The sequence below is a fragment of the Callospermophilus lateralis genome, unplaced genomic scaffold (assembly GCF_048772815.1).
Source record: "Callospermophilus lateralis isolate mCalLat2 unplaced genomic scaffold, mCalLat2.hap1 Scaffold_112, whole genome shotgun sequence".
Classification (NCBI taxonomy): Eukaryota; Metazoa; Chordata; class Mammalia; order Rodentia; family Sciuridae; genus Callospermophilus; species Callospermophilus lateralis.
Genome location: NW_027511460.1, coordinates 3,219,480 through 3,244,274, shown reverse-complemented (window position 1 = coordinate 3,244,274; position 24,795 = coordinate 3,219,480). Strand labels below are relative to the sequence as shown.

General features: G+C 35.2%; 1 protein-coding gene across 1 annotated transcript in view; it reads left to right on the top strand.

The window, feature by feature from the left end:
• LOC143640077 (neuron navigator 3-like) overlaps positions 1-24,795 on the top strand; it is a 148,892-nt gene that overhangs the window by 10,991 nt on the left and 113,106 nt on the right. Inside the window, 1 exon segment of the mRNA XM_077108020.1 lies at positions 4,518-4,637. Within this exon segment, the coding sequence (XP_076964135.1) occupies positions 4,518-4,637 (120 nt within the window).

Genomic DNA, 24,795 nt, shown 5'->3' with positions numbered 1-24,795 from the left:
TATATAAATTCAATTATATATATTCTTATAGAAGAATATATTTATATCTCTATATTTATATATATTCATATATATATGTATGTGTGTGTATGTATATTACAAAAATATTTGTTGAGTTCATTCTGTGTGTGAAGCAACATTCTGGGCACTGAGCGTGTAATAGTAAACAACAGATACACAGTACCTAACCACCCAAAGTTCACATATTAACATTTTTTGTACTTGTGTAAGTGCTTATTTATTTAATAAGTAAATGTGTGTGTTTTTGTGTGCATAAGTATTCTGATTTTAAGGAACTATTTTAAACAACTGAGTTCTCATTAGGAATGTATATTACGGGCATACCTTCCTCAGGAACATTTGGTCTTTTCTAGAATACTACCTGTATTCGGTAATACTAATTTTGGTAACACAGCAATCTAAAAATTTCAGTAACATAGCACAAATAAGCTCATTCTCCTTTGCATAAAACCCTCCCTGGTGTTGTTGACCTGCAGTTAGGGCAGGTACACCACATAGTCATTCAGAGAGTAAGATGGTAATTCTACTATTATCAAGTCACCTTGGACATTGATATTCAGTAGGCAAATGACAAAAGAGATGAAGCACCATGGTGTAAGAATATTTTGTTTGCACCGGGCCTGGACATTTTGCAGATGAATTCCACCCACATTTTCTCTCCAGAAAACCACATGGCCACATCTAACTATAAGAGAAGCAAGAAAATATGGTTCAGCTGTATGCACAGGAGGAGGAAGCTGGTTTGATGAGACACGGCCAGACTGCTGAATTGGCTATTGAGAAAAAGAAAATGTTTTAGATCCTTTGTCCTCTCTTACTTGTTTCATGGCTCCTTTGAAATCTGCTTCATACTTCTATACGCCTTCATTTTTGTTCCTTGAATCTTTCAAAAAATGCCTTGGACAGTCTCACAAAGGAGTCTCTTTAAATGGTCATTGGTGGCCCACATGTCCCGTGTCACAAATACCCCAAATCCTGTTTGAAAGCTTCCTCAGGAGATATTTACCTGCATGGGCTTATATATTTTTTTCTTTTCCATGTGAGAGGGCAGGAGAATGAAATTTAAAGCTCAAGTCAGTGCTGTTTCCTGTGTGGGGATGACTAGACATGGTTGACGGGATGGGATGGTCTCAGCTCAAGGGTGTTTGGAGGATACTGACTGAAGGATAGCCAGGGGTGTGACACATTGCTCACCAGTGTATGTAATGTGCCCTTCTTGGCACCTGCAGGAGGGAGCCCAGTACCTCAGCTTAGAATTTAAATGTCAGGAGATGAAAGAGATGGAGCTATCCTAGAAAACATTTAAATTGATGATATTTTCTTTAAGTCATAAAAGGGGCTCAGAAATACCTGTGTAACAACTCATAAAAATATTAAATCAAAAAGTTCACTTTCTCTTGACAGTTTTTTAAGGTATGTTTTACTGTGTAAAGGAACAAAAGTCTTAATAGATACAGTAAAACATGAGGATGTTTGATTTAGGATTTTTTTTCCCCTCATGTAACCCTAAGAATGCATGAAGTCAGTGCAAATGGGAATGAAGTTTCTTTTTTTTTTTCATGTGTTTTAGGTAGAAATAAAAAAAATTACTTGATTGGTATTCTGAGAATTCAAAATTTCTTGAAGCATGCAAAGACTTATCTCTTCTCTTTTTGAAATTACTTTACACACTTGGGAATGTGAATCTCTCAGTAATTAGGAATTAGTCAGAGTAAGGCCTCTTATTTATAATGAGTGTGAAAAAAGTCTTCATTTATAAAGAGAAAAGGAACACTGGAAAATTAGGAGAAAAGTTACAGACTTTAATTGGGTGGAAATTGAAGTTACCTTTAGGCATCCCGGTTTTAAATATTATAAGCAATGCATGTAACCTTAAATTAAAATTCTCCTCAAACCACATGACTCAAATACAAAATAATTTAAGAATTCTGAGGCATGGAATTTAAGAAGGCTTTGCTTTAGCCTCCTAAGTTCTCCTTTAGTAAACTTTGAATGACTACAGTATGCATAACAGTGGGAAGATCAGGGTGCCTGAACTACTAAGAGGACTTCTGGTGAGCCCCTGATTCCTAATCTTAATTCTGCCTCTGATTTCATACTCAAGATGTGAGCCATTTTTTGTGAAGACAGAAATTTTAATGGTAAAAAAAAACACAGCTGGCAGCACTAGTCAACAATGGCATATTACTTATTGCATTCTGGGCAGTGTTTTATGATTGATCAGTTGATTGATACATCATCCTAAAATTTATACTTCAGCACAGATAGCATGAAAAGATGCCCCCTATTGCAAATGTGCTAGCAAAGAAAACTATACTAATAATAGCTGACTGCTATGAACGTTTTTTTTTTTAAATGATTGTATTAAAAAAAAACCCTCGATGCTCAGAGAGAAGCTTGGGCAGGTAGACTATCTCATTGGGCCACTATGTCATGATATTTAAGAGGACAGACTGGAACCCGACTGGAAGAGAGCCAAAGGGCGGGGGAGTTAAAAAGGAGAAGATAATTAATTACAACAAAGATGATGACAAGGTACTGTCTCAACTCCCAAGAATTGATAGCAAAGGGACATCTGATGATACTAAGAGAAAAGAGCCTCAAATAGCAAACAGAAACTAACTTAAAGCACACAGAAATTGTCTGATGCTGGTAGGGATTTGGGCCACTTGACTAGTCAAGAGTGCGAGGGATGATGGTCACTTTATGACAGGAATATAGCAGTCTAAAACCTGTAAAGTATTCAAATGGCCCAACCATGGGTCTCTTTCAGGACAAAACCTACAGGAGGCTGACTGTTGGGAGTAGAATCACACTGAAGAGAGAGTGGCTGGCAATAAAGGTGCAAGCGGAGAAGGTCCTAACAAAAGTGGGAGAGGGCACTAGAGCAAAAGTCTGCAAAAGCAACCTACTACACAATTTTTAAATTTCACAGACATAACAGGGACTATTGCTATGTGAAATTAGAAAGCTACTTAAGCCAACCTTCCTTTTATTCAGAAAAGTTAATATTACATACCAAGAATGATCAAGACAAAATCACCAAGGTTAACTTCATATGTGCAGTGTATTTAACTAGACAATGACTAGTATCAGAGAGGAAGACAAAACAAAAAAGTAGAATCTAAGAAAATGAGCAAAACACATTAACATACATTTTATATAAACATAAATGGCCTATAACAAAATAACAGTATTACCAACCTACTTAGTAATGGGGAACATGTAAATTAAAATGAAAATTAGACATCATTTCATGTGTCTCAGGTTATACAAAAATACCAAATATTGGCAAATTTCTCAAATAATGAACTGTCCCATCCACCAACAGGAGTTTTATTTCTGAAATTATTTTAAACATTATTTGGCATTGGATAGTAAAATAGGATATATGTATATATCTGTATGACCCAGAAATCCTGCTCCCAAATATAGACCTTAAATAAACTACTGCCAATAAACAGAGGGAAACATGCCCATAAACATTTATGGCAACACTGTTTGCATCTACAAGACTAAAACCAACTCACATTGATAGTCAAATAAATTTTAAAACTATAGTGCAGTTATAAAGTGGCACTCTACAGCTCTAAAATGTTATACATCAAAATGAACAAATTGTGAAAAATGTAAGTGAATATAAGTGAAAGAAGTCACAAAAGAACATCACATTATTTACATCACATCACATTGCAACCATGCAATGCTAAACAAAACAGTTTTGGAGATGTATATCCATATGGTTTAAATACCATGATTTAAACTCAGTAGCCAAAGAAGCAACATTATCTAAGAGTATGCTGACTATCTAGACCTGCTATCCCCATAGCACGGTGGTGGTTGGGTGATCTCAAAGACAGGAAGTGGGGGGTTAGTAGGCCTTCCATCTCAGATCACTTTGCATAGTAGTTAAGATCATAGTTTCTAGTCAACTTTTCTAGATTCATTTATCAGCTCTGCCATGGTTGGTTGAGTGACCATATGCAAGTACTTAACATTTTAGCATTTGTTTTCTTCATTTCTGAAGTGTAGATAATAATGTGACTTTATTAAAGTAAGCTATTTAGAATGGGTCCTGGAAACAACTATTTTATGACAGTGACCAACTGTGGCATAATTGTTACTTATCAAAGTAAGTTTAGTAATGTTCCATTATTCCTATGACCTATAATTCTTCAAAAATGGTATTTACAAAATTATATCATCATTTTCTTATTTTGTGAGGGTTATGCACAGCCTGTGCAAAATACTGACAGCAAAAAAGAAAAACAAGTTTTATATTAGGGTACTTGTTGCAGTAAGAAACACTGATTTTCTAATGAAACTGAAAAGATGTTTTACTTCTTTCTGATGAGGAAAATGTTTTATACAGAAAAATATTAATAATTTATTTGGAGCAATTACTGAAAATTGATAATACAATTTGTTTATTAAGTTAAAATTATATAGAGGGGTTCCTTTAATTTGCTCTTGATTCATTAGACATTTTTCTTCAGGTACATGACAGATGGAGGGCTCAACCTGTACACTCGGAGTCTGAACCGAATACCAGACACAACTACTTCAAGAGATGTCATCCAGAGAGGTGTTCATGATGTGACCATGGATGCAGACAGGTAATTCTGTCAGCATATGTGATGGTGAGGAGTGTGTGAGGCATTTTCTCAAATAAGGTCACAAAGGTTTTACAGAAGACACAAAGAAGGCTTTATTTTGACATGATGATCATTTTGGAATTTTTTGAAAACTAAAGTGATTTAGTTAGCGAGATCATTTTGACTTTGTGATAGTGAAAAATTGTGTTGCTGATGAGAAGACTTATAATTCTAATCTCTATAAAAGTAAAATTATAAACAGAATTACTTTCTATATTTAAGAAAATGCTGATTCTTCTTTTTTTTTCTAATGCAAATACCCTCTGATTTACTGGGAGGTTAATGCTATAAGAATTAAAACTTATTTCACATCATTAGATACAAAGTTTGAAGTTTTTCTTGTCGGTATTGTTAAAAAACATACAACTCTTGTTTTTGTCCTTTTTCTTTTCTCAAGGATTCACATAGCTTACCTCTCATCCTTGTGGTTTCCCAAATACTTTAGTTAAAGTTCTTTTAAATAATATGAAACATATTTGAGATTGATTCTTAGCAAATTAGTAAATAAGGCTTTTCAACAGTTCACTGATAAGAAAGCTCAAAAGCCAAAAAAAAAAAAAAATTCCTCAAGGGTGTTTTTTCTTTATTTTTTTAAATTCATTAGGTATTCTGTCTAAAAGCTGTATTACTGAAATGCAATGCATTTAGATAATAGCACAAAACCAGCTAGCTAGAATAGCAAGGACTCAAGATGTTGTTGTTGCTATAGTGAAGGCTTAGGTTCCCATCTGATCATCTTCTGGTAAGAATGTAGATGGCAATCAAGAATAGCTGAGTAATTCTTACTAGCAGATTGAAAATGCCCCCCCACACACACAAAAGAAGAGAGTTTGCAGTAGCCAGCTATGATGTATTCTAAGTATTGTGTTGCTTAAAAATGTTCCATGTCAATCCAATACCAACCCCATTTCCTTTTTAACCTAAGAAAAGATCACAAAATAAATGTAATCCTCATGGGCATGTTAGAGACTCCCTAGGAAATTTTATAATATATTCATAACAGTTAAAGCAAAAGGAAACATTTACAAAAGAGTATATTTTAAGTAGAGACTTTGAAAAAAACATAAGATTTGTGACATACCCTGGAGAACCAGAAGGAATTTTGGGAATGGGATCATAGAGGCTCAAAATAATTTGGCATAAGAAGCATTGAATGTGATTCTGTTAGTGCACTGGGAATGTGGATGGGAATGACCAGAGATAAAGGACTTAGGGAGACATTCTAGGGTGTTTGGGCCTACAGATAATAATGAAAAATTTTTACTAATTATAATTAGCTTTTTAAATTTTTTTCAAAGCAAAAGCATGCAATGGTTATTATAATTGTTGCATTTTTAAATGAACCCTCCCACTGAAATATAAGATTAGTGGAGATGGTTGATACCAAGGCAGGTAGGTTGCTTAGGAAATGATTGTAAAAGTCCACATCAAGCTGTGTGTGGTGGCACATGCCTGTAGTCCCAGCAGCTTGGGAGGTTGAGGCAGGAGGATCATGAGTTCAAAGCCAGCCTCAGCAACTTAGTGAGGCACTTAGCAATTCAGGGAAATCCAGTCTCTAAATAAAACATAAAAAAGGAATGGGAATATTGCTGGGTTAAATTCCCAATACCAAAAAAAGAAAAAAAAGTCCAAGTGAAGAGTAGTTGAAGACATAAATGAAAAATGGCAGTGGGAATGGGTCTGGGGACACCCTTTATTTCTAGAGGAACTTGGGTTTGCCTGCTTGACTGCCATCAAAGGATACCTCAAAGTGAATGTCTTAAAAGACTTCATTTCTCACCGTTCTAGAGGCTAGAAATTTATGGCCATGAGTCAGCAAAGGTGGTTTCTGATGAGAACTTTAGTTTACAGATAGCCAAAAAACATAGTGCATATGACCAACTTAAGTTGGCAGCCCCCTTCTGCTCTAGAGGTTGCTGCCTTTGGGAAGACTTGAGTGTGGTTAAAAGGCCCAGGGTTGCCAAACCAGTTGAGGTTTCCAGTGAGGCTGAGTCTAGACTTTTGTGTAAAATCTAATTTGTAAATATTGGTAATTCTCCTAACAGATCTATAAGGACAATGAATAAAGATATTATCTTTCTTCAATAACAAATAATCTATATAAGCAAAGATGCTTATATAAAGCAGGAGACAATATTCTTGCTTATAGTTTTGTAAACTACTCATGTCCCTTAAAGCTTCTGACAGAGGTATAGCTGGTAATGCTACTGCCTGTTCAGAGAGAAAAATGCACCAGTGAGGAGAAGCTTCCCACCAGATGCAAGTAACAGTGGTGAAATGATCTGAGCCACATCTCCAAGTTTTTTTTTGTTTGTTTGTTTGTTTGTTTGTTTGTTTTTTTGCTGTTGTTGTTTTAATGCAAGACAGCACAAATCCAAGGTCAGTTTTCCAGCCTTAGTATCTCTCAATGGAGCTGGCCTTGGGCCAGCCTAAGGCCTTTTTTGGCAGTAACTAATTAAATCATGTTTAATCACTGTGTGAATTGACACTATGCACAGTAGAAGCACATTTGAATCTCTGATGTGGAGCGAGAAAATGAATCCTGAGAGCAAATTTGCCCTTAACATCTTAAGAGTAAATAAAGGAAGCTCAGACATTGGAGAGTCAGAAAGGTCAGGTCCGATGCAAAAACTGAGGAGGGTAAACTGAGCTAGGGTTAACTGATGATGGTTTTGAAATGGAGAGAAGGGGGAATAGGTAACAGTGTCAGATTCTGAAGAAATGTAGTTTGGCAACGACTTTTTTATTAGTGAGCGTATCAATATTAGTTTCAATGAAGTCCTTAAGGAGTGTGTTAGGTTATAAGAGATGAGAAGGAAATAGAAGGTTAAGCGCAATGAAAGCAGAGGTGATCTTCACAAAGGTAACAGTAAAGGTAAGGAAGGTGGCCAGTTGAAAGTGATCACAAGGGATAAGAGGAAAATGACTTTGTCACTGGTTTTCTGTTTTGTTTGGGAGATGTAAAAATTCCAGCAGGCATTAAGAAAGTGAATTCCTAGACAAAATAATATGATAATTCTTTAAAAAAATTGGAAAAATCTAGCTAGAAATGATTGGGACTGTATAGATTTAACTCTTATACTCCCTTTCCAATTCATATGTTTAAGTCTAACTCTCATTTTGATGATATTTGGAGGTAGATTTTTGAGAGATGATCAGATAATGAAAGCAGAATCCTCCTGATTTAGTACCTTTACAAAAGAGATCCAAGATTGCTCCCTAGCACCTTCCACCATGTGAGGTTACAGCAAAAAGATGGTGGTCTATGAACCAGGAAGTTAAGACCTCACTGGACACCAAATCTGCTGAATCCCTGATTTCTGATTTCCCAGCCTCCAGAACCATGAGAAATTTCTGTTGTTTGTTTATAAGCCATCAAGGCTGTGGCAGTTTGTTACAGAGACCTGAACAGACTAAGAAAAGAACTAAAATTGTAAGCACTATGAAGTTAGCTGAGGGGAGAGACCCTTCCCTCTCTGAAACAGAAAAAAGTGGTATTATCACTACTTTGGAGGTATGGGAAAATACCTGGAATTTATAATTCTACTTTCTCTGTAAAGTAGAAGCTAAGAAATTGCTGAGAGTGAGGAACATATGTGCAGGATGGGATATTGAGAAACTTATCAAAATTTGAAATTACAAGGTTTGCAGAGAGGCCTTGAAAGCCTCAGTAATAGAATAATAGCATTGTTGAGATCTAACTTACATGTAAAAATTTTTCTTGCGTACAATTCAGTGATTTTTAGTGAATTCATAGAGTTGTTCAAGCACTGGCACTGCCACATCCAGATTTACAACTTTCCCCCTTCCCCCAAAGATCTCTCAGTGCCATTTGCCATCAGTCTCCACTTTGACACTCAGCACTAGGCAACCACTTGAACACCTTCCGTTTTTATGGATTAGGGATATTTCATATGAATGGATTCATATAGTCTTTTGCATATAGTTTCTTAGCACAATGTTTTTGAGGTCATACATGTTGTAATGTATCTCAGTAGTTGATTTTTTATTGCTGAATGATAGGTAGGATATACAGTTTTGTGTTTATCTGTTGGTGAGTTGATGAACAATTGAGTTGTTTCCACTATTTTAGCTCTTTTGTATGATGCTGCTATAAAATAATGGTGAAGTCTTAAATTCATAGTAAGGAGATCTGTGTTTTGCTTCTCCTTGATGGACACATTTAGGTTGAATATCTAGGTCATACGACAAATTTGTGTTTAACTTTTTGTGAAATGGCCTCTTTTCCAAATTGCTATACCAACTCATTCCCATCATCAGTGCATAATATTTACAGTTTTCATCATGGTCTACACTTGATAACAGTGATAGTTTTTAGTTTATTTATAGCTTCTTTGTTTAAATGTCTACTTAAACCTTTTGTGCATTTTAATTGATTTGTTTGGCCTCTATTTAGTGAATTTAACAAGTGTTTTAAAATACATTCTGTATGCAAGTTCTTTTACCAAATCATATCAGTTCATAGTTTATCTTTTTGTATTTTTAGTGATATAAAGCACAAAGTTTTAAATTTAGATTGTGTACCATTTAGTGCATTTTCTGTGCAAAGCATTCTTCACATAACTCAAGGCTAATAGTTAATACTCGAAACCATAAATTTATAATAGATTCAATCAGTATCTACTTTCTATAGTCTTACTCAGGAGTTTGCCTATAGGAGTAGGAAAAAAAAAGTATCTCACTGGATGGATCCTGAATTGGGAATTGAGTGGTTGAATTTAATTAGATGTGCTCCTTAGAGTATATATGAAGTGATTGAAAATTAGGCTTATGCTGAATTGAGATGGTTGTGAAGCAGAGCATGCTATCTGTGAAACAAAAAGAATTCTACTGAAATGTTAGGAGTTTAGAAGAAGTCCATAGCATGTCTAATAAATGGAAGGGAATGAAAGCGCTTTATTAGCAGAAGAAAGTATTTGCCAGAGAATTAAATCAAAACATGAAGTCTAACATTTCAAAGGTAGCTATTTCCTGAATGATTGGAGCAGTTCCAAGCTATAGCCTGAGCTACTAAGTAGAATGTCACAGAAATCAAAGTTTGTTTGTGCAGGTGATTTATCCAAGCGTCTCTGTGATAACAGAGTCAATTTCAAGTAAGAGGAGACAGCTCCTGGTACCAAATTCTTTATGGCATATGAACAAAATCTCATAAATCATAGTCACAATGATACCTTGTCCATCAAACCGCTATCTAAACTAAAAGCCTAAATATAATGGCTGCTAACTTCAATTATAATCAATTTAACTATTCATACTTTTTAAAACTGATTTTTACATGTTTAATGATGACATTTTTAAAATAGAAAAGGGTCATATATTATAGAAATTATTATATTTGAATTACACTACCAGGTGGATTGGTTTGCTTTATAAAATTATAGTCCAGAATCTGAAGTCATTGTTTATAAAAAGGTTTACAAAAGACAATAAAGGCTGTCATAAGTTTTCATGCCTCTTAGGCATGTAACTCTATATTGAAGGCAGAGTGGTTCTAAACATTTAATCATCTTAAATCTCTAAATCTACAATTGTTAGCATATGCAGAAAAATTCATTGTTGTTAAAATGGGATCATAATAAAATCTCCATAAAATCATATGGGGAGTCACGTGTAAGGATGGGAAGACTTTACCATTTTGAAGTGTATTCCAAGCCGGAAAAGTTAAGACAACAGATTTCTCCTAAGACACTAAGCAAATGTCTCAGGAGTCAGATTCATTATGCTTGTCACTAGTATGTGTAAGCTCTCATAATTCATTCTATTCTGTGTTGATTTGCTCCAGCTTAATCACAGAATCACCATGTTCCCATACCTTAAGTACTTCCTTCATTAGCTTACTGACTTTCTATAATAATTAAAAGCAAACACAAAAATGATTAATAGGCTGAGATGGAAGTATAGCAAATATAATTTCTCTGTTTTATCATCAAGTAGTCTGTCTTTTTCCAACATTTCTTTATTCTAAATACAGAGTTCAAGCAAAACATGACAGAAGAAAAAAAAAACTTTTATTTGATGCCTTCTTGCCATCTTTGACAGGCTTAGGAGCTGGTGCTGGACTTCTCTCCAGTTCTCAGAACTAGCTGACCCCATTGTGAAAAATCTTATAAACTTTCAGTAGTTTTAGGAAATACCCCTTATACAGTTGATTCATACCATACAAATATACTGAGAACATACTCCCTACCAAGAACTATGCCCCATCCTGGGGACCCTCTATTCAAGCACATTAGAATAGAGACTGTTAAAATCTAAAATGCCATTGAGATTCAAAGGAGCTTTGAAAACATACATGGAGGTGTTCTTTAAACGATTGGTCTGAATATTAAATAAATAAAGCCAAAACTTAACTTTAACATTATAAAATTCATCTTCCAATAGTGAAGATTGCTCTAGTACTCTTATCTATGCAAAAAGAAATTTCTGCTTCCAATGTGATTTACTAAGAAATCTTGTGAAGATGATGATGAAGAAAAGGAGGAAGGCAAGGATGCTATAATTAAAAATAGCTTTAGTTGTCATCAGTAGTAAGGACCTAGCATGTGTTGGTAACTGTAATAATTCTGCATTAATTAAATATATTATAGAACATATCTTTGCAAAGTCCCTACAAAGTGAGTTTTAATAGTACCATTTTATAAATAAGGCAGAGTTCTTAGATCAAGTAACTTACCTGTAGATAGTGTGTTAATGATTTGAACTCAGATCCTGTACTATTACTGTGATTAATAAAATTAATTTAGTTAAAATATTTATGCCTGGATGACATATCTGATTTTGCAAATTAGTTATTTTTTCCTTTTTGTTCGAAACAGATCTATATAATATGAACAGGTTGTTAAACTTTTATACAACTTCAAAAAATTTAGTAATATAATTCAGTGAATAATCATATTCTATTTCTACTAAAGATTACCAATCCATCTAAAACCAAAAAAGAACATAGTTTTTCACATAGTTTGGAGCTTCTAAATGGTGGCTGGCTTCTTAATATCAGTAAAACAATTTCTCAGTGTTTGTTCGTTTATGTATTTAGATGTCATTATCTTGAAATGTAATGTTTGTTGAAATAACTTTCTGCAAAGCTCAAATAACAAAAAGTTGGAAGACATATATGTTGCATATAGATAGAAAATTACTAATAGTACTTAGGTGAAGCATAAAACAATCTGGACCTTTAAATTGCATGATTTTCCTCTTTATATCAAGAGCAATAAAACCAAGCAATTCTGTTGGTTAATTTAATTGTTTAAGAAGTTGCCTCTATACATGAAGCACTTGCTTTTTTCCTTCAAGAACTAGGGATAAATTCTTTTTGTAATAGGCTAGATAATGGGGAGAGGCATTCATCTTTGGATCATTAAATTTCGAATTCCGGCTAGCAGCTGATAAATTCTGTATCTTCCTGTCTCTGACTGCACAGAGTGGGTGACATGGATTTATTTATTAGAGTCATATGTGATCCATTTCTGCTTCTTGGTTTGATTTAATTTATGTTTGAAACAGTTGAAGTTTTTTGCAATGAGCTGAATTTTTTAAGCGTTAACAGAACTTCCAAATGTTTTTCTCAGATAAATTATAAATGAAAGTGTTTAAAAATAAATGAGGGCTTATTTTCTGAATTAAGTAGTTATTTTGCATAAACTTTTCTGTGATTATTGAAGAAAATTCACAGAATATACAAAAGTATAAAGGAAAATCTCAAAGAAATCTATAGTCTTCTCATTTCAAAGACAACCAAGGATATTAGTATATTTCTTCCTAGGCTTTCCCAACATCTCTATTTACAGGTTGGGTTGTACCATATGTATAGTATATGTGTTAACCAGCTTTTCATTACAGTAATGATATACCTGAGGTGATTAACTTTATTAGAAAAGAGGTTTATTCAGCTCACAGTTTTTTTTCAAAAAAAAATTAAATTTGTCTTAATTAGTTATACATGATGGTAGAATGCACTTTGATACATCATGTACAATGGAGTATAATATCTCAGTCTTCTGGTTTGTACATAATGTAGAATCACACTGGTTTATAGTTATATATGTACATATGGTAATAATGTCTGATTTATTCTACTATCCTTCCTACTCTTACACCACCTCCCTTCTCTTCACTCCCCTCTAGGTAATCTAAAGTAACTCTGTTCTTCCCCAGCCCCCTTCATTGTGAATTAGCATCTGCATATCAGAGAAAACATTCAGCTTTCAGTTTGGGGGGATTGACTTATTTCCCTTAGCATGATATTCTCCAACTCCATCCATTTACTGGCAAATTCCATAATTTCATTCTTCTTTAAGGCTAAGTAATATTTATATTTATATATATATATATATATATATATATATATATATATATATATATATATATATAAATATAATACACACACACACACACACACACACACACACTACATATTTTAATCCATTCATCTGTTGAAGGGCACCTATTTTTGTTCCATAGTTTAGCTATTGTGAATTGAGCTGCTATAAACTTTGATGTGGCTGCATCACTGTAATATGCTGATTTTAAGTCCTTTAGTGTATAAACGGAGAAGTGGGATCACTGGGTCAAATGATGGTTCCTTTCCAAGTTTTCTGAAGAATCTCCGTACTGCTTTCCATAATGATGGCACAATTTGCAATTTCACCAGAAGTGTTTGAGTGTCTTTTTCCCTATATCCTCACCAACATTTATTGTTTGTATTCTTGATAATTGCCATTCTGACCAGAGTGAGATGAAATCATAGAGTAGTTTTAATTTTCATTTTTCTAACTACTAAAGATGTTGAACATTTTTTCATATATTTGTTGATTGATTGTATTTCTTCTTCTGTGAAGTGTCTGTTCAGTTCCTTGGCCCACTTATTGATTGGGTTATTTGTTTTTTAGATGTTAAGTTTTTTGAATTCTTTAAATATCATGAAGATATGCTCTATCCGAGATCGTGTGGTAAAGATTTTCCCCCATTCTGTAGGCTCTCTCTGCATGTTATTGTTTCCTTTGCTGTGAAGAAGCTTTATAGCTTGAATCCATCTCATTTATTCTTTTTTATTATTTTTTATTTATATGTGATATCAGAATGCATTACAATTCATATTACACATATAGAGCACAGTTTTTCATATCTCTGGTTGTATACAAAGTATATTCACACCAATTCGTGTCTTCATATATGTACTTTAGATAATAGTGACCATCACATTCCACCATCATTTCTAACCCCCTGCCCCCTCTCTTCTCATCTCACCTCTCTGCCCTATCTAGAGTTTATCTATTCCTCCCATGCTCCCCCTCCCCACCCCACTATGAATCAGCCTCCTTATATCAGAGAAAACATGCAGCATTTGTTTTTTGGGGAGATTGGCTAACTTCACTTAGCATTATCTTCTCCAACTCCATCCATTTACCTGAAAATGCTATGATTTTATTCTCTTTCATTGCCGAGTAATATTCCATTGTGTATATATGCCACAATTTTTTAATCCATTCGTCTACTGAAGGACATCTAGGTTGATTTTACTTCTTATGCTTTAGTTTTGAAGGTTCAAGTGCAGGATACTTGCATCAGCCTAGTTCTGGTGAGAGCCCTCTCAGCTGCATCACATTGTAGCAGTGATATGCAGGATCAAGTGATCACATCTTGACATAGGAAGCCAGAGCCCTGGGGGAGGCCAGACCCTATCTGTTATAACAACCTTTTCCTGTGAATTACCAATGGGTCACAAGAGAACTACATCAATCTCTCTCAGGGAAACAGAGTTGAAGGTTGAATGTAGGGTAATTAAATGAAGTCTGTATAATAAATGTTGAGATTCACAGTTTTTTCCCCTGCTTGGATCCTATACCTGGCAATTAGGTATGAGTCCTCCTAAGTAGGACCATCACTTACCCGCTACTCTTCCAATATTTCTGACATGTGCTCACTGAGTACAAGTTCATAAATCACTTTAAGCAGTATACATTTGGAGAAAATAAAGTGTTGGGAGACAGTCTTTATTATGATTGGTTATGAAAGGGGGGTTGATAGTTTTAATTCCCAAATTCTCATTTTATCTAGATCACTGGGTATGTATATGACTCTGGAAGGTTCTTTGTAGCCTCATTTTATAATAAAAACAAGTGAATGAAATAGTAATTGCCAGATATAATAATAGGCTGATTGAAACATGACAGAACATCATATTAAAAACTTGCCTACAACAAAAAAGTTTTGATTGTTTGCATAGTTTAGAAGCCCATAGTTCTCTCTGAATTTGGACATGGTTGGATATAACAATACCTGATTCCCTCTCTCATGGCATGGCTGTGGTATTTTCAATAGAGAGGCATGATTCCTTTCTCATAACTACAGTACACTCTCTTTCCAACACAATTCAAGATTCAAATCCAGTAGGGAGAAGCAAGTTTCTGCAAGGACTCTAAGAGTCTCTTGGTCTAAACAGTCCAGAGCCAACCACCAAAGCCCAAGAAACATCTTGAATGCCCGAGTCCATACTTACCTGTTGACATGCTGTGTCTATGGAAGTACTGGTGCACTCTGTCTCCACTCCCTTCTCCTTTTGTTCCAAACCTAGGCTTCTGGCTTCTGGGTCACAGGTTTACCTCATTATTGCCTTGCCTGATATCACAGTTTACACTTCAAAAATACTGAATTATTTGTTACTGTTGCACAACACCCCCAGACCTATTCTGTGCCTTTGGTCATGCCTGGAATCCCATATTCAAGCTGAATATTAATTGCTTTTCTTCATAACTCCTGCTTATCCTTCAAAGACTCACTTCAGGTGAACTGTCCTCAAAATCTCTTATGAGGCTCAGTATCCTTTCTCTGTGCATTAGATGTATGTTAGTTTTATAATTTAAAACATTATTTTAAGAACTTGTGTGTCTGTTACTTCCAGAAACCTATGACATAGCCAAGGATAAGAACTATATAGTATTCACAGCTATATTTCAAGAGTCTACAGCTGTTGTCACAAAATATACACCTGTTGTTTTGAAACCCCATTTCATCATGTGCATTCTTGTGTTATAATTGCTATCCACATTATTCTCAAAGAACTTATTCCATGTCTTACCTGACTTTATAGTATTAGCATCTAGCTTATAGCCTGAGACACTGTCAGTACCAATTAAATATTTGTTTAAATGCATGAATGGTTGAAATGCTTTCTTTGGTAGAGAACGTAGATATATAAAAAAGCATGTGGGGTGTTAACATTTGAAAGCAATATAGGGAAGAACTTAAGTGTGAAACTCTTTCAAAATTGAATCACCCAGAATAGTGGTACTTGCTTTTGTTTACTTAAGAATCTCTATGCTCAAAGTTATAGCCCCAGTTATTTCTAAGGTATCCAGCATCATTGTTTTTTTTTAAATCTTGATCAAAAGTTTCAAACACAAACTTAAATAGCAAAATATGATAGAATACCAGATGGCAATTTTTTTTCAAACTTCTTGTTTCAGTATCATAGGATTCCATCTAAAGCAGCAAGTATTTTCCCTGAGTTTAGAAGATTTGTAGCATAAAACCATAGATTTCTAAAATTTGGTGTATGTATAATTTATATTACTACTTCAGAAGAAACTCTGCTACAATTATGGATGTAGGATATTCCTCATTAATATTTTATGTTTTTTCTTAATATCTTACTGTTTCATATTAATTGTGTGAAACCAGAAAAGTTACTAAAAAGTTCTTTTGTACCACTAAAAATATGGAGGCTGAAAGTTAACTTCCAATAATTTGATTATGAAATTGGAACTGAACCCAGTTTGATTCTTATTTAGGTTATGGGTCAGCAAACATTTTCTGCATAGGACCATATATAAATATTAAATGTTTCACCTCTCAAGAGGCAAAATCGAGATAGTGTCTATATGCTTAGATAACAAGAGAAAACAAATTGCCATCATTTTTAAAAAACTATTTGAAAGTATGAAAAACATTCTTAGCTCACAATCTACATTTTGGATTTGGTGCACAGCCATACATTTGCTGAGTTCTGTTCTAGATGTTACATTATTCATGGTATTAGTTTGCTAAGGTTGTTATAAACAAAGTGCTACATATTGGGTGGCTTAAGCAACAGAAGCTTTTTGTCCCACACTTCTGGATGCTGGAAGTCAGAAATCCTGGTATTGATAGGGTTGTTTCCTTCTGAGGCCTATGAGGAAAATAATTTGTTCCAGGACACTTTTCTTGCCTTGTAGATGACAGGTTTTCTTTTTTTCTCTATGTTGTCATATTGTCTTTCCCTGTTTCTATGTCCATATTTTTCCTTTTTTGTAATACCAGTCATGTTGGATTAGAATCTACCCTAATGGGCTCACTTCAGCTTGATGAGATGTGTAAAGACCTCACCTCCAAGTCAGGTCACATGCCGAAGTGCTGGGAATTAGGATTTCAGTGTACAAACTTGGGGCAGTGTATCATTCAACCCATAACCTTCTCACTCCCACTGTCAGAAGTTCAAGTAATAATTATGAGAGTTGCACCTCACTTTTTCCATTATTCTAATTTAAAGCCATAGCTTCTCTCACCAATCCTGCACCACAATAATAGCATATCAAACGATACTGAGGCAGTGGAAAGATTACCCTCTGAGACCTGTTACCTCCACCTTACAAAACACTCAGACAGTAACATGCAGTAGTTGCCAGTCATCTACGTAGCAATAAGGCAGTGATGTTTAGAAAAATCAAATGATAAGGAAAAATACTAATTTTGAACATATGCCTGATAAACATTTTGTCTTTTTTAAAACATCTTAACTCTGATTCCCTAAATAGATCAAGAAGATTCCTACACAAATAACACCCACCTGTGTCCACGCAGCACTCAACACTGACTGTAGGATGAAGCCGTCACCTGAAATCCCCAGCTGTGAACATGTTTTGATGTTAGGAATTGTCAAGCCTTCTGTAACTAGAACTGTCACAGCTTGCAGAATTGATGTGCCACAGAGTCTCACATCCAGGGCACAAGAATTCTGAAGATGTCTTTTTATTATTTTTAAATGAAAAGACAGTGCACAATTCTTAGGTATATAGACTTAGATGTATAGCTTAGTTACCTGAAACTGCCGTTGGAAGATTTAGCTCACAGCTAACATTGTTGAAAGAAGAGTGCTTTAAAACAAAGCCTAATATTACCTCTCAATTTTATTAGTCTGCCCTTGATCCATCCTTTATTTTCATGACTGATAACATTCTTATCAGTAAGTAGAAGCTTCACATTTTGGCATTTTTCATTCCATATTGATATCCACTTCATAATCCCAAACCTACTTTAATAGGACTTTTATAAAGAATGAATATATATATATATATATATATATATATATATATATATATATAAAATGACATACAAAAAACATGTTATACAGTGCCAGGCACAATTCTTTTGTTTTCATAAAAGAAAGTGGTAGAAAGTAGTTAATCTTTGAAAACTCTTACTTCTTATTATGGTTTAAATATAAGGTGTTCCTCCAAAGCTGGTGTGTGAGACAATACAAGAACAAGAACTTCAGAAATGAAATGATCATATTATGAGAGGAATAACCTAAATTAATGGTTTAACCAACTGACATGAATTACTGGGAGGTAACTATAGGGTATGACTAGAGGAGGTAGGACACTGGGGGCATGACTTTGGAGCATAGATTTTTGTCCCTGGTGACCAGAGTTCTCTCTCTGCTTCCTGACTGCCATGTCCTGAGCTGCTTTCCTTCACCATTAGGTTCTGCTTCATCTCAAGCCCAGAGCAATGGAGTCAGCCATCTATGGACTGAGACCTCTGAAGCCATGAATGAAATAAACTTTTTCTCCTCTAATTGTTTTTGTCAGTTCTTTTGATCCCAGCAATGAAAACGCTAACTAACTAAAACACTCCTTTATAGCCCATGCCTGTAATCCCAATGGCTTGGGGGATGAGGCAGGAGGATCATGAGTTCAAAGCCATCCTCAGCAAAAGCGAGGTGTTAAGCAACTCACTGAGATCCCATCTCTAAATAAAATACAAAATAGGGCTGAGGATGTGGCTCAGTGGTCGAGTGCCCCTGAGTTGATTCCCTGGTAACCCCCCGACCCACAAAAAAAACTTTACAAAATAAAGGGGAGAGGAGTATGAGGTTTCTTTAATTAGAGACTGCCTAGAAACCAGCACTCATCTTACATCTATAATGGAACTGTCTGTAAAGAGACTGTGGTAGAAGTGGTTAGGTCATCCTGCCCATAAGAGGAAGTTCCAGACATTCCTTGCATGGTAAGAGATAGCTACTCCCTTCCCTACATAGGGCAACCCAGAAAGAAAGGTGACTTTTTGTATTTTATTTAGAGACAGGATCTCAATGTGTTAGTTGCTTAGCACCTCGCTGAATTGCTGAGGCTGGCTTTGAACTCATGATCCTCTGGCCTCTACCTCCTCAACTGCTGGGATTACAGGCATGGGCCACTGTGCCCGGCGCCAAAAGGTGATTTTATTTGCTGAAATAACTACAAGATAAATTATGTGACAAATGCTTTATGTTCAAAGCAGAGGATACTCTGTTCTGCCTTTTGCAAACGAGGCAACTGAAGCATGGAGAATAAATATGCTCCTCATACTAAATGTGTTTTGTTCATATTTTAATATCTTATAAACCAGCTCTCCTCCTTCCACCCATTCTGTTGACAATAGAATCTCAAGTTGTAGCCACATGGATATTCTTGAACCTGACATTTCAGATCAGAATAGTTTGAGAAAAGGGTGTAGTCAATATATTTTTAAAACTTAAAAGTTTCTCTCTCATAGCAGGTATTTATGTGATATGGGTCAATATATAAAGTATAAAAAGTACAAAGGGCCAGTAGAAAGCAGAAAATAGAGGATCACATCCCTTAACAAGGGAACCACAGGAGCAGGACAAGCATCCTTCTCTCATTTTCTAAAGATCAATAGAAACCCTTTGTAAAGATTAAGTTGTCTGTGTGATATAGAGAGTGAGCCTTAAATTAACTTTTCAGTGTTTTGTATCTTAAAACCTGCTTTAAAATAAATTTCACCTACATAAATGTTCCCTGGATTAATGGCTTAATCACCGCACTTTGAAGAGATTCTTTTCTTACCATTTTTATTCCATTGTTATTGTAATGACAGGAACTCATTAACCCAATGGGTGTCGGTATTGATTATGATTTTCAGATTTTTCTTTTTCACATTGTAGTTGAGTTTCTACCTAAAATAAATTATAACTCTTGATTGGTTGCTGCATTTCTCCAAGATATCTGACCAACTACTAATGGTGAGGTAATGGTGTTCAAATTGATACTCATGGTCACAGGGGACTCTATACCTTTGCTTCCACTCTGATGCTGTGTTTTTCAGAATACAAGTGTTCGTGTAGTCATCAATACAGAATTAATCATGAAAGTCAAGTGCACGCTGCAGGTAAAATCAGCACCATCTAATTATCTCAACTTGTTTGTCTTATGACTATTTAACTGAGCCCATCCATCTGATAACAAATAGGCTAATTCAAAATTCTATCAACTGCAAGCAATTTAGGAATTGTAATGTGGACTCTGGTGTGTTTTAGAGATTTTTATCCATGTCACAAGCTAGCAGTTAGGAAGAAAAAGGGCAGTAAGACAGGAAAGAGTGAAGCTGGCACATTATCTTTTAGGAGAAAAACGTATCAGGCTGTTTGGGTCCTGAACAATACTCAGTTACTTATATTGTTATAATAATATGTCTAATATCTTATGAATTCTATGGTATTTACAGGAAATTAGGAGAGAGTGAGGTTGTTTTTTCAGACTCATAGGATCATTTCCTGAAGGCATTTCTACTAGTAAGAGTTAATGGACAACTTGTGTCTTTATTCTCCTCAATATTTATCTCCTCAATATTCTTTCTACATGGAAATGAAATGAGGTTTCTCCTTTTTCTGAGAGAAGGAAAAAGGGCATAGGGTTGCCGGTTGTCCCCTGGAAGTCTAGAGTCCTCACTCCCAAGTCCTCCATAGTCACCTCTCCCTTTCCTTTTGGAAGCCAAGCTTTGTATTTCTGCCTCTGCCCACATCACAAAGATAATCTTTTTTTTTCTAAAATTCCATACTTTCTAAAGACACCATTGTTACTTAGATCATACCCCAGGTGCTTTTTAATATATTGCATTCCCTGTGGTATGTGTGTTCTCAAAAATAAATATATATGGGCTAATTAATTATTTTAACTTAATTATTTTACCAAAATAATGACCTGTTTTCAAAATATTTGTGGACATATTTCCAAAAAAAGCTTCTTCAGAGCAGTTAAGCAGTTTTCCATAGTAAATGTTAGCTTGAGGGTTGCAAGTTATATGTTGCATATTTTAATGTTTTGTTTTAGACAAGCTGTGTGTGATTAGTCTCTTGTTAAACAAAAATAACAGGCAATATAATTCTCCTACAGTTAGCATTTTTCTAAAAAATATGTAACTGACTAATTGAGTTATCATATGGATCAGATTTTTAAGACAAAAAGTTAGTCCTGTTATTCGTATGCCCACCAATACATAATTCTATCAGTCTTTTTAACGCTCACTTTTCATACCTCCCACAAACCTGAAATCCTTACACTAGACATCTTAGGATTCAAAATTCACTGTTAGCTAAATAATTGCCTCTGTTAGTCCCTCCTCCTTTTCCTCCTCCTCTTTCTTCTTAGTTGTTGTTACTAGGGATTAAACATAGGGGCACTTTATCACTGAGCTACATCCCAAGTACTCTTTTATTTTTTATTTTGAGATACAATCTCACTAAGTTGCTGAGCCCTAAATTGTTGAGGCTGGCCTCAAACTTGCAATTCTTCTGACTCAGCCTCTGGAAACCTGCCTCTCTACTGGGACTGTGCAGTCCTTCCCTATACCTTTCCAATCCTGGGCCTGGAGGGGTTAAATGTCTATTTTCACTCCCTGGCTCTTCCCTAAAATCTGCCTGTGCTGAAGCCCCTACTGTCACTTTAGACCATGCCACCCCTTTTCATTAGGGTCACTCCAGGAACCTCAGTACTTTCTCCCTAGCCTATGCATGGTTTAATTCCTGTGGTCGCTCTCAAAGTTCACCTTGTCATAATTCATTATGGCATCTTCATTCCCATACACCTTCACATAGCCTAGCTTCTCAGGACACCCATGTTCTTGCCCCCCTTTCTACCTCAGCCACATTCTCCCACTGCCACACCTGAGAAATTGTCATACTAAAATCTCCATCCTCTTCACTAGGTTTTGACTCTCCAGCTTTCTAACTTCGTCTCTTTTTCTAGTTTGCTCCTGTTATCATCCCCAATCCAAAAAATATCGTCTGACCAGTACCCTAGCTGTTGCCTCATTTCTTCTTGTACAAGTTAGATTGTATGATCCATCACAAGAATTCAAAATTGCCTTCATGGATACTCTTACTCATCCACTCCTTTCTCCCTTTGCTTATTTTACTACCCAAACCTCAACTTCATGAATCTCAACATCTTCCTCTTCTCTGTTCCTTCTTGGATGAATGTTTCTGGGTAAAATTTACAACAGCACTCGAACTGATTTCATACTAAGTTGATGACAAGTAATCTCAAGTGAATAACTAGTGTGTCCCCAAATCCCCAAATTTCCCTGGCTACCACTCTTCCTTTCTCTTAACAGGTAATTTGGAACTCTTTCTCTTTAAACTTCTCACTCCTCCTTCCCATTCTCAGTTAGCATACTTACCATTTCCCTGATAAAATAGAAACAATCCAAATATGTCTCATCACCCAACTACCTCCCTATTTACACCTTATACTTGGTAGGAGTTACTGTGGACACACTGTCTCAGATTCTATATGAGGCTTATCACTCCAGTTAAGTGCTGGATCCCATCCCATTTCTGTGCTTAGTCAAAGCACAATTTATATGTAAGATGTCCTGCATCCCCCCAAAAATATTTTGGGGTCCTCTAGGTCACTTCCATCAATACATTGAAGTTTCCCTTTCACTTTAAACAAAATAAAATAAACACTAAAGCTTCCCACCTTTTCATTTTATATTGTCCTCAAGCCACTACTCTCTTTCTCTGCTCTCCTTCACACTAAAGCTCTTGAAACTTTTTTTTTTAATTCTCTTGTTGATACCAATTCCTCTCTTCTTTTGCTCTTGAGTCTACTCCATTCAGTCTATTATTAGTCACTCTTCCAAACCTGTTCGTTAGATAATTAGCAATGGCATCCATTGCTAAATCCAGTGATTAATTCTCATTGCTCATCAAATGTATTTATAAGCACTATTTAATGTGATCAATGACTTTAGTTTTCTGAGACTCTTTTTTTTAAATTTTCAATTTTGAATTTATTTTATTTTGGCCCCTTGGAAAATCACTTATGATATTTGAATAAGAAAGTTAAATGATCAAAGTTCACTTGAGCATAGACAAAGAACTAGAGAACAGACCTGCAAAAGGAATTTTAATTGCCAAAGCGATGGGTTCTAATCAACATGAGCAGAATAGTGGCCATGTAAAGGGAAAGGAAGGAAGGTATAGACCATTTGTATTTTTATAATTTAGAAATACTTATAATTGATTTGATATCAAGGTGAGAGTAATGAAAGTTCTTATTTTTAGTAATAAGAAATGACTATCTAATATCATTAGCTTACAATATCAAGCACTTATTGGTTCACAATACATGGCACAACTGTGCTTTTGTTGTGTGACTTGACTTCACTCCTCCCTTCATTACTAGGCCCAGACTAAAGGGGACATCTCTGTCTGGGATATCTCTTCTTGAGACAGAGGGGGAAAGCAGAAGAGTCAGTAGAAACTTGCACTGACCCTTAAAGGTTGTCAGACAGCGCTCGCATTCCATTGGCCGAAAAGTACATCACCTGGCCAAGGTCAAAATCAGTGGGATAGACCTGTATAATCATGTAAGAGGAAGATGGGTGGAATACTTGTGAATAGCAGTACAGTTCCTTAGAGTGGCAGTTCTCCGTGGTTTCTGTCTCCTAGAGTGATTGTGAGTGTGATGGGCAGAACAAGAGCTGTAGAAGAAAGGATGAGATTGTGAAGAAGGACAACAGGTTCCATAAGAAACATGTTGTGTATGGGATGAACGTCCAGGAGATGTCACGAAGACATTTGAAATAGAAACAGGGACTTAGGGTAAAGGTTAGCTGAGGATTTTGAATAGATCCAAGAACAGATCATTTAGCAATGCTTATGTTTTTGCAAAGGTGGTTAATAAGATGTAAATATAGGAAATAGTAGTTAGTTCATGAGTACAAATGTTGAGTAAAATATAATGTGATAAAAACATGCAGTGTGATCTACTGTTAAGTTATCTAGACTTATTCAGCAATGGGTTCCAAGTTGTATGGATTCATCAAAGAGATAATAGGCATAATCTCAGGGCTCCAAGAAGTGGGCTTACTTTCTTGCCTAGCCATTTTGTACCTTTTAGGTAAGATGAAGCAAATTATTTAATTTTTATCTTCAAGTCTATTTCCTTCTCTGCAAAATTAGTAAACAATAGCATTTATCCTTTCAACAATTCAGTAAGGATAAATGCTATTATTAAAATGAGATAATGCCTAAAAAATGCTCAGAGAGTTCCTGGTTCATTTTAAATCCAATTGGTAAAAGTAGTATTTGCTAACAATTATATAAAAGAAAACATTACTTCTGATTTGTTTACTTTTGCTTTAAGTCTAAGCTTTTTTTGAAGCACATGGTCTTTATTTAATGGTGTTAAAAAATTCTACAGACAACAAAGAATGTCTGGGATGTACATTATTAGCCAATTATAGGAAAATGCAAATAAGATTAAATTCAATTTTAGAATGTATGCAATACTTTATTAATAACATATTCATTTCTAGATTCATTATGTCCAAATGCTCAGTTCTTGATTCTTGTAAGAATATGGCTGGCAACATGCCTATGTATTGCTACTGGTAATATTAGACTAGTTAAATTATGAAAGGCTATTTGGACCATATTAATTCTATTTACCTTCCACCTCTTAAAATTTTATGCTCAATACGGAATCACATGGTAATGAACATTGTTTTTAAAAGGATTAATTATTGCAGAGGAACCATTCCATTTGGT